At 39.2% G+C, this 10,750-nt stretch overlaps 1 protein-coding gene across 2 annotated transcripts in view; it reads left to right on the top strand.

The window, feature by feature from the left end:
• Window positions 1-4,547: 4,547 nt before the first annotated feature.
• The window catches only part of LOC131755776 (RNA/RNP complex-1-interacting phosphatase-like), a 76,972-nt gene continuing 70,769 nt past the window's right edge, over window positions 4,548-10,750 (top strand). For both annotated transcript variants that reach the window (XM_067032162.1, XM_067032161.1), the window contains exons 1-3: window positions 4,548-4,779; window positions 6,197-6,272; window positions 10,564-10,687. In XM_067032162.1, coding sequence (XP_066888263.1) covers window positions 4,691-4,779; window positions 6,197-6,272; window positions 10,564-10,687 — 289 coding nt within the window. In that variant the 5' untranslated portion in view covers window positions 4,548-4,690. The remainder of the gene's footprint in view (window positions 4,780-6,196; window positions 6,273-10,563; window positions 10,688-10,750) is intronic.

The following is a 10,750-nucleotide window of genomic DNA, read 5'->3' as shown; positions in this document are numbered from 1 at the left end:
TAAACTCTGCTTTAGGAAAGACCAGCCTACTCTTATTCTGTTAAACTCTTTAATGCGGTGTCCAATAAACCTGAATATCAAGCTCAAATGCCACTTTAGAAATGTTTCCAGGGGGGCTAACAGCCAACAAGTTAATATGATTCCTACACACTTGACACAACTCACCAGAGGTCTTGAATTCGGTGAGCATATGGACCTCCTTTAAGAAAGATCACCATTTAAACTTGGAATGCTAAGTTCTAAGAGAATGAAGTAAGTAATAAGTGATATTCAGGTTCAGAGGTGGAAGAGAAAAGAGGTCTCACCTTGAGTAGAACATTATGTTGGATTCTCCAAAGTGGCAAACAATAAGGAGAACACTAACCAAGTAAGACTCTGAAGAAGTTGAGAATTAAGATGAAAGCCTAAGATGGAGGTCAAAATGTCCCCTAGATTTAAGGGTACACTTAGGCTGAAAGGGAAACTATTGAAAAAGATGTAGAAAATGCTAAATATTTCACAAAAATTTATTAGAACTAATAAAACAACTTAGCAAAGTTTGTTTGCAGAATATGAAATCAACATATACTCATCACTTGCATTTCTGCACATTAGCAATGAACCATCCGAAAAAGAAATTAGGAGAACAATTCCATGTACAATAGCATCAAAAAGAATAAAATACTTAGGAAGAAGCTTAACCAAAGACATGATAGACTTGTACACTGAAAACCACAGCGTTATTGAAAGAAATTAAGGAAGACATAAATCAATGGAAAGACATCCCATGTTCATGAACTATTGTTTAAATGTCCATATTACACAAAACTACCTACAGATTTAATGCTATGCCTATCAAAATCCCCTATTTTTTGCAGAAATAAAGGAAACGACTCCAAACTTGATATGTAACCACAAAGGACCCTCCATAACCAAAGCAAGCTTGAAGACCTCACACTTTCTTTGGAAATGAAGTGTCCTTGTTATTGTGGGTTAAAAATCCAAAGTCCTAAAAGTCCATAAATTTTCCTCCTACATTTACATTTTGGTTCAGTCTCAGTGACAGGGCTTTCAGTGCCTGGGTGGCATTGAGGGATCCTTCAATATCTGTAGCTTGGACATCTGTCACTGACATGGTGTGGGTATCTCAGAGCCTGGGCTCTTTTACCAGTTGATCAAGTCCGGCATGAACCATGCTCAGGAGGGCCCCACGCTTGCTTGGTTTCATGCTCTGCTATTTCTGTCTTGAAATTCTTGATGATTTTATCTTTGAACTTACGTTTTGTAAGTAAAGTTTACGGGAGAATAAAATATACCCATGAGCAGAGGAGACATGTGCAATATGTGTGTGTCTACCACAATTCCAGCTGCCGTATTCACATCTAGTTTTTACCCTGCTTATGGTGTGCTTTCCATGACATGCTTATTTGGTACCCATTTGGAGTCTTACTGAGTTCCACCAGAATTCTGTGCTACTGGTCACATCCAAGACTAAGTGAAGGTGTTAACAGCTCCGCGAGGCATTCTTTCCATTTGAATCTGAACTTACTGCTAACACAGAAAGAAAGCAGTTGTGTTTTAAGAAACAAGAATGTCCAAGGAATCTTATCATATCCTTGCTTACTCGTTTTACTTCCCAATATTAGCCAAACACTTCTGCTGAAAAAGATGACATATATGAAAAAGAGAAGAGAGAACAACCCACAGAACCCATTTAGGGCTCACCCTAATCTAGCATGATGTCATCTTATCTCGATTCTATCTGAAAAGAGACTTGACTTGGGCACATTGACAGGTTCCAGGTGAACATGAATTTGGGGAGGACACTATGCACCCCAGTGCAAATACTTTCAACAACACTTTTTATTTGCAGTTTCAACAAGAGGCACTCTATTTTCATTTTGCACTGGAGCCCACAAACTATGTCACTTCTGACTGTTAGAGCCCGTGTTGGAAAATGGGGCTTCACGACATAGCCAAGTGAGTCTGTCAACTGAATGCTAGAATTATCCAGACTTACCCACTTTGTTGCAGCAAGGTGGTTCCCGGCAAACCCATGTGAGAGGGGCGTGTCCACAGTAGAGCAGAGAACTTTTGTCTCCTATCACCAGACTCACTCCCAAGATGAAGGAAAGAAGAGCTTAGCAAAGCATGGCCAGTTATTCTTCCCAACTTTGCCCGTCAAGTCGGTCACCTCACCTAGCCAGTGTCAGTGACTATAAGAGCAGGGAGGTTAAAAGTTATACTAATCAAATTCCCTTCCCATGGTGGTACTTACATGATACTAGTATGTGATGTGAGGCTAACAACTTACTAAATACCTGCAAGCCAGATCAGTATCTCATTTCTCTCTACTTCCATGGAAATCAAGGGACCCATAGCTACTGCAGGTTAGAGTGGGTGGTGTGAGATTGGGGGAAGCGTGGTAAGACACATTTTGGTATCAGTAAAATGTTGACCTGTTAAAATATTCAGTTCCAACATTCAATTCGATTTAGGCAAACCCTTAGTTAAGTTTTTGCTGGTTCCGAGCCTATGTAACCTATTTTCTCTCCCTAGTTCCAGCCATTTAACTTTAGCTTGCAGGTTCAGCATCATCTTAACCTCTAAAAGAATCTTACATGTAGGAGGAAGAAACTAAAGGGCTCTATTTCAACACTAAGGAACATCAGGCCCTACCCTGACCTAAACCTTGATTCTGATACTTAGGGTATTGTCTTGTCCCATATACCCACTTCCTGCATTTTGAACCCATCAGGTTAACCGAGACCTGTCTTGGTGTAACATTCCCAGTTCATCTACCCCTGAGGCTCTCCTGAATTCTTCCGATTGTGACATTGTGATTGATTTAAATACTGGAATCCCTCAAACCTTTGCATGGTTCCTGAGGCCCTATCAGATACTGGTAGATTTGGTTAGTGTCAAATACTTAGCTGTCTGATTCTCCAAATATCCTTTGCTCCTATATTTTCCATTCCAGCATACTACATACCCATGAAGGCATTGTTTTATCTCATGTTGGACCTACTCCCATCCAGAGACCTACACTTTGCTAGTTCCCATACTTTCTGGAAACCCTGTTATGGCCAGGTCTGGATTTTTTGGTGTTCCCCCCCAAAGCCTGTACCTTTTAGCAAGCTGGCTATAAGACCCACATAGATTTTCTAGTTTCTGATAGATTTATGTCACAATTTGTACATTGTCATGTGTGTAGATATTTGTATCATTTGTACTTTTTGGCCAGTACGTGCCTATTGGATATTTTTCATAAATTGCAAAAGAATATTATATGACTTAGCACCAAATTGAATGTGCCTAATTGTAAGTTTGTAAACTCTGTTGAGCTGACATGTATCTTTTCTTTATCCAAATAGTAATTTACTAATATTGTCCCATTTGTAATTATGTGGAAGTTTTCAGAATTGTAAATAAGTGCTTGTGGATTGAAACTTGGTTAGACGATGACTGTCCCAGATACGTTGAAGCTAGTGACCTTCTTACTCATTCATTCACTCATTCAATAATTGTGACCTTCCTGACTCCGTTTACCCAGCTCAAATGGTTGTGAAGGTTACTAACAGTGTATGTATGATACTTTCAGAAATTAGAAACTAAAAAGTAAAACTAACAGAAAACATTTCCTATTATAAATAACAATGGAATTTAGTATGCTATTATACCTTCAGACCCTACTGTAGGACATGCTGTTCTTTGCTGTTCCACTTGTGGCAGGATTCATAGTTTTTCTAAGGGGTACAGATCACTATGCCTGATACTGTGAGCAAATGTTATACGTTAGCTCCACTCTTGTCTCTCTCAGGCATTTTTTGGTATTGTGTAAAACGTAAATACATACTGTCAACCTCCTGAATGCTACCAGGCACATAATAGGAACCCAATAAATGTTTCACTGTGAGTGGAGTATAAGTTGATAGAATATTTTCGAATGTTGATTAGGCAGATTAGATTGATTGAAAATCTTTCAATATTTTATGTTTGCATCTCTTTCATTCCAGAAATTCTATGTCTAGAAATTTATATATAGCTATATACATGTATAAAGATGTTCACATTGCAGCCTATCTGTAACAGAGGACAGAAACAAACAAAAAACCCCCAACTGAAAACAACTAAAAGTCCATGAATGTTGGACTGGCCATGTAATGTTACGCAGCTATTAAAGAGAATAGAATGGATGTACACATAAATTGACTGGGAAAATCACTATCCAAGACAGATTGTAGACTATGTATAGGATGCTGCTCTTCTATAAAATACAGGATATCCATTACGTACAAATACTTACATACAAGATACAACAAGTGTGAATGTAAGCACTTGGGAAATATCTGAAAGAATCACACAAGAATCTGGGAGAGTGGGACAACTTTCCATGTCCCTTATGACTGGAATTCCGAAGGATACACACACGAACTAATAGACCTCTCCTGCCATCCTCCGGCTTCGCAGGGAATTGCAGGCGTCCGAGTCCTCTACTAATCAAACGTCTCAGTCGGCCGGTGTGATGACGTCATCGCGACTGGAAGTGGCGCATGCGCAGTAGAAGGCGGTCCGCGAGCTGCGTGTGTTTGTGCCTAGGCACCTGTGGTTCGGGGCCTTGTTCTGGCACCCGGGTCGCCGGGTTGGCGGCTTTGTCATTCGTGGCGTTGGGTGGGCGACATCTTGGGGGGTCACATGAGCCAGTGGCATCATGCCCGTGAGCGCTGGAGTCAGGATCGCGGCTTTTCCGGCCGGACGTTCATCGGCCAAGAGGAAGGGCGGAAAGGACATCCCGGAAAGGTAATACGCCTTGGCCCGTGGGCGTTGCGTGTAGAGCTCAGAGCCCCAGGGCCTGGGCTTCGTCTCTTGTGCTGTCTCCTGTCACTGTTGGCCCCGCGCGCTGCCCCGTCCGCGTCCGTGCTGTGCTAGGGGATTTTGGTCGTCTCGCGGCTCAGTTCACAGTAGCTGAAAGCGACAGTGTGTGATGTTCTGATTTGCCCCCATCGTTTTAAAAGGGAGGCTCTAGTCATTGCTCCTCGGGTAAAATGCAGAGGGACTGCTTTTGAAGATGGGACTGTCAGTGTTGCGGACACTCCTTAATTACCAAAATAGAATCCCCTTCAATTCCTCAAGCTGTGTTGTTTTGGCACAGAAAATGTGAGTAAGAGGAACTGGAAGTAAGTTTGAGTGAAAAAACGCACCGGTACCGCCGAATTTTCAATCAAAACAGTTGATCTGTGTTGTCTCTAGGAATTATAAAGGGCGTACTGTTGCTTCCTAACCGGTGTCATTTGAGAGATCTACCTCTGTACGTTCAAATGATTAATTTGGAGACTTTGCTCATGTGTGCAGTAAACCCTTTAATTCCCTAAGACCTTCCTTTCCTCCATGTCATACCCCATAAAGCCCGCTTCAGTTTATCTCCTGAATTTCTTTTGAATCTGTCAACTCTTCCTCAACATCTAATACTGAACTTGCCTGTCGGTTGCAATTAGGTCCTAACTAGCGTCCATATTTCTTGTTTCCTTCCAGTCCGTTCTTCACACAAGAAACCTTAACAGCAAGTTGGAGCATTGCTCATAACCATCGCTCCAAAACATTGTTGTGAGAATAGAAAACCAACTGTTGGCCTTCAAGTCTCTGCGTGGTCTAGAATCCTCTCTGCTTCTCTAGCCCCATCTTGTGCCACTTTTGTCCTCACTTTCTATGCTTCAGACACACTGAATTAACCTTAGTTCTAACTCATCTTACAGAACTCAGTTCAGATATTAGTTTTCACTGTGATTCCTAGCATTAAGGAATTTTGTTATCAGGTTTTGTATGAGGACTAAAAATAAACTGTGAAGTGGAAGAATTGAGTTTAAACTATTTCAGTCAACAGGCATGTATTCATGATACCTTAGAAGTCAACACCGGGCTAGGTTTTATCAGGGATACAGAAGTTCTGGCCGTCTCTGGTTTTAGATATCTCTTATTTGTTGAGACCTTTGCATTGTTTAGTTGCCTTTTATCTGTTTTCAAGACGGGAAAACAGGAACAAGGGAAGTATAGGTTATTACTGGGGGGGGGGGTTGAATAAGTGGAGCAGCACAATGCAAAGCAGAAAGAGGAGAGAGACCTAGTATAGAGGGATATGGTTTCCATTTTCAAGGCGCGTTCATCCTATGCAGGGAGACAGCCTAAGATAAAATTTGCCTAACAAACAATATATTATTAGGTGGAAAGAGTATCTCCCAGTGGGACAGCGGATGCCTGGGACTCGTTGCATTGTTTTCAAAGTTCCTTTAAAAAAGGTAAGCGAAAGTTAATACCGTATGCTTCCAGAAATCTGAATTCACCATATAGAGCCCTGGCTCTCAACCCTGTCATAGTCCATTTTCCCTTTTTATAGCAAATACTTTTTAATACCTCCTTTACTATCCAGAAATGGAATTCATAGATAAATACAGCCTACTTTTGTATTTAGTGTAAAAAAAAACCCAATGGAATGCCCTAACTATAAATAAAGAAGAAAATACTTTATAAGAAACTAATATGTTTCTCAGTATGTAAATGTTTGGGGATGACTATACTAGAAATAAAGAAATAGTCAGGTACTTGTACCATGAATGCAATAAACTATGGACTTTGATTGATAATGACGTGTCTGTGTTGGTTCACGAATTCTAAGAAATGAAGCACACTGGTATGGCACGTCGATAATGGGGAAGGCTGTGTGGGGTGAAGGAGAGAGGGTATAAGTGGGAACTGTGTGCTTTTTACTCAGTTTTGCTGTGAATCTCAAAGTGCTCTAAAAGTAGTCTACTAATTTAAAAAGAAAAGTGTGTTGCTGGCACTTGAATAACCAAACAGATCAATGGAACAGAGTACATATATAAGGCAAATACATAAAAGAATATTTAGCAGTGAAAGCCATCCTTCATATAGGTGGATATTCAAGAAGTGTTTATGTGTCTATTTACAGGCACTCTGCTTGGAGCTGGCGATACAGTGGTAGGCAAAATTGATGTGGTCCCTGCCTTCTGGGAGTTTACAGTCTGGTTAGGAGACCAACATGAAATAAACAAACAGAAGTAAATGTCTAGAAGTGAGCTTATTTTCTTGTGTCTAATCTCTCTGGAAGAAAGGATTGTAATATCGCTTGTAAATTCCAGAGCAGGAAACTTTACTTGGAATCTCATATGTTAGCATCACAGGGTTTGAATAAATGGATAATATAATAAAGGATTTTAAACACATGTTCTTTCTTATTTTATTCTTTCTGACAGAGTTTTGAAATGAATCTTGCTCCAAAATGTTTTTCCCGCTTGTTAAAAAATAACAAACTCCAAGAACAGAATGAAGAAATTGGGCTGATTATTGACTTAACATATACTCGCCGCTATTATAAGCCAGAAGTAAATGGAACCCGTAATTGAAAATGACCTTCTTTCTGATACTGTAATAATTCATAGTAATTCAGTACTTATCATCTTATGCTAAGGTGAATCCTGTTCTTCTTTCATGGGTTCAAAACAGGAAGCTAGTGGTTTCCTTAAATACACATTTCTAATTCCTGTTTCAAAATGAGATGAAAGATACGAATTGAACTATCGTATTTGGCAGTAGACTCTAGATGTGCTTAAGAAATTCTATAAGCTTCCATGTTCTATATTTTGAAAATGAAGTAAATTTTAGTAAGAATAGTAGTAGCCTGAAAGGAAAGAAAGGTATGTCCATTATGTCTTTAGCACTTATTTTCAGCAGTAGCCTGAGCATGTTTAAGCATCACAGTAAAAGACAATTGTTCTCTAAGTTTTATGCTTTCTTTTCCTAATACCTTCTGATACAGTACAGAAACCCATATATTCTCTTGGCCCATGTAGGACATACCAGTGCCAAAGAATTATCCTTCTTCTGACGTGTTCCATGGCCTTGGGAGACAGTAACACCTAATGTTTGTTAATATTTGTATAGCAGTTTGCCATTTAGAAAGTTGTTTCATATCCATTGACTTAGCTAATCTTCACAAGAATCCTTTGCTGTTGAAGTGGAAGTAGTACTGATATCTCCTACTGAGTGCTTACTCTGCACTAAGCTCAGAGGATAGACAACTACAATTACTAATTTTACAGACGACGAAACTGACTCTCAGAAAAGGAAGAATTGAAATTTCAACTCAGTTATTCCTCTATTTTTATTGTGGTAAAATATACGTAAATCCTATTTATTTTAACCATTTATAAATATGCAGTTCAGTGGCATTAACTACAGTCACAGTGTTGTGTAACCATCACCACTGTGTATAACCAAAACTTTTACATCATCCTCAACAAAAACTTTGTAACCATCAAACAGTAAGCACCCCGTTTTTCCTCCCACCAGCCCTTGGTAACCTCTATTCCATTTTCTGTCTCTATGAATTTGCCTGTTCTAGGTACCTCGTGTAAGTTGAATCTACAATATTTGTCCTTCTATGTCTGGCTTATTTCACTAAACCTAGTGTCTTCAAGGTTCATCCATCTTATAGCATGGAACAAAACGCCATTCCTTTTTTGGCGTAATAAATCCCACTGTGTGTATAATGTAGTTTGTTATTCATTGGTTGATTGACACTTGGGTTGTTGCCACCGTGTAATTATTGTGAATCAGGCTGCTATGATCATTGGTGTACAGATATTTGTTCAAATCCCTGCTTTCAGTTCTCTTAGATATGCAGTGTAGGTAGTAGCAGAGTTGTTGTATCATATGGTAGCTCTACGTTCAACCTTTGAGCCGCTTCCAAACTGTTTTCTACAGGGTCATCTTGTTTTTAAACAATGATCACAAATTTTAAACATCTACAAAAGTATACAAAATACTGTGAATGTTCCTTGTATACCCATGAACTCATCCAGCTTTAATATTTACCAACTGATGGCTGTCACATTTTATCTATACCCCCACCTGTTTCACCCTATTCCATAGTATCTTGAAGCAGCTCCAAGACAACATGTAATTACACGTATACATTTTTGGTATGTATATTTAAAATATAGGACTTGTATTCCTTAATATCATTTTTAATATTACATACCCAGTGAGTGCTCAAATTTGCAGTTGTCTCCTAAATGTCATAAAAAGTTGTTTTTAAGAATTTTGAATTAGATCCAAATAAGGTCCTCACTTTGCCGTTGATTGTTAGGTCTCTGAGGTCTTAGTTAATCTATAGGTTCTCCCTCCATGTCTCTCTCACTTTTTTTTTCCTCCTTGAATTTTATCTTTAAAGAAACCAGGTAATTTGTCCCATCTAGATTTGTTGATTACATTCCATGTGTTGTTAACATAACCTTCCATCCTTTTATTTTCTGTAAATTGGTTGTTGATCAGAATGAAGCTTGCATGTTTTGTTCTGGCAAGACAGTTTCATAGGTGGTGATGTGTTCTTCCATGGAGACATATAATTGTCTCTTTCTGTGATATTAGCAGTCACAGATGATTCATACCTCCATCCATTAATTCAGTTGAGGCTTCAAAAACTGGTGAATTCTGTTGTTCTTTTTTCACTTATTAGCTGGGTATATTTCTATCAGGAGAAGATTCCGTTCATCAACTACTTGGTTGCCCAGTTGTAGAGGCATAATTCCCTCTTTTTTTTTTCCAGTACGCAGGCCTCTCACCGTGGTGGCCCCTCCCGTTGCGGAGCACAGGCTTCCGACGCGCAGGCTCAGAGGCCATGGCTCACGGGGTCTAGTCGTTCCGCGGCATGTGGGATCTTCCCGGACCGGGGCACGAACCCGTGTCCCCTGCATCAGCAGGTGGACTCTCAACCACTGCACCACCAGGGAAGCCCTCTTCTTTTATTTAGCAGTTTTCAAAGTAATGAGTTGATTTACAAATATCCTCCAGTGGTGACCAATCTTTTTAAATGTATTTATTCATATCACCGTGGACTCCATTACAGTTATTATTCTGAATGAGGCCCTGTTTTTGGCTAGTTGGAGCTTCTCAGTGACTCCTGAGTCCTTTTGATATGACATCAGTTGTTTCTAGACTTTTTCAGTGGTCAGAGCTGGGAGATATGTATGTTTGTTATTAATATAAAATATGTCATAGGTACATACTGCTACTTTCCATTTAAATTCAGAACTACAGAATTTTTACTTATCCTTTTCTGTCTTCTATTGATAGTCTACTGTCTCCCACCCCGAGAATACCAGTTCTCAACAATGCCTGAAATTTGCTCTATTTCCTATTTCGAATCCAAGTTCTTCTGACTCTATTCTACTATTCTACTTAAATCACAGCCGCTTTGTGGCCCTTGAAATATAAGATAGAACATAAATGTAGGTGGAACTGTTTATATCCTTTTGAGTTACATGTGCATTCATTCACATAGATTTGCTTTTCCTTTTGCATGCCTAGTAACTGTCCATTCTGCAGTTTTAATGAAAATCAAGTGATACTTACTGGTTAAAGCAGCTTTGGAAAAAATGGCTCTCATCAGAATGACTGACATATTAAGTTTAATGTACTCTCTTGGTTTATATTCTGCCTTCTCTAATTAAATTTTTATTCTTTCCTGACAAATGAAGTAATACATATTTTCATGGTTTTGCCTTATAGGACTTACCAGAAACTATTCGTTATTTAAGAATTTGTACAATTGGGCTTCAGGTGCCAGATGATGACACTATTTTTAAATTCCCATGTGCTGTTAATGGGTTTTTGAAAGAAAATAAAGATAATGGTGAGTTGTTTCTGTTTTTTTTTCCTTTACCTGAACTTTGGTATGCATTTTGAGTGGGGTTGG

The sequence above is a fragment of the Kogia breviceps genome, chromosome 4 (assembly GCF_026419965.1).
Source record: "Kogia breviceps isolate mKogBre1 chromosome 4, mKogBre1 haplotype 1, whole genome shotgun sequence".
In the NCBI taxonomy this organism is placed as follows: Eukaryota; Metazoa; Chordata; class Mammalia; order Artiodactyla; family Physeteridae; genus Kogia; species Kogia breviceps.
Note: the sequence above shows the minus strand (reverse complement) of the source record. Positions and strands in the feature narration are given on the sequence as shown.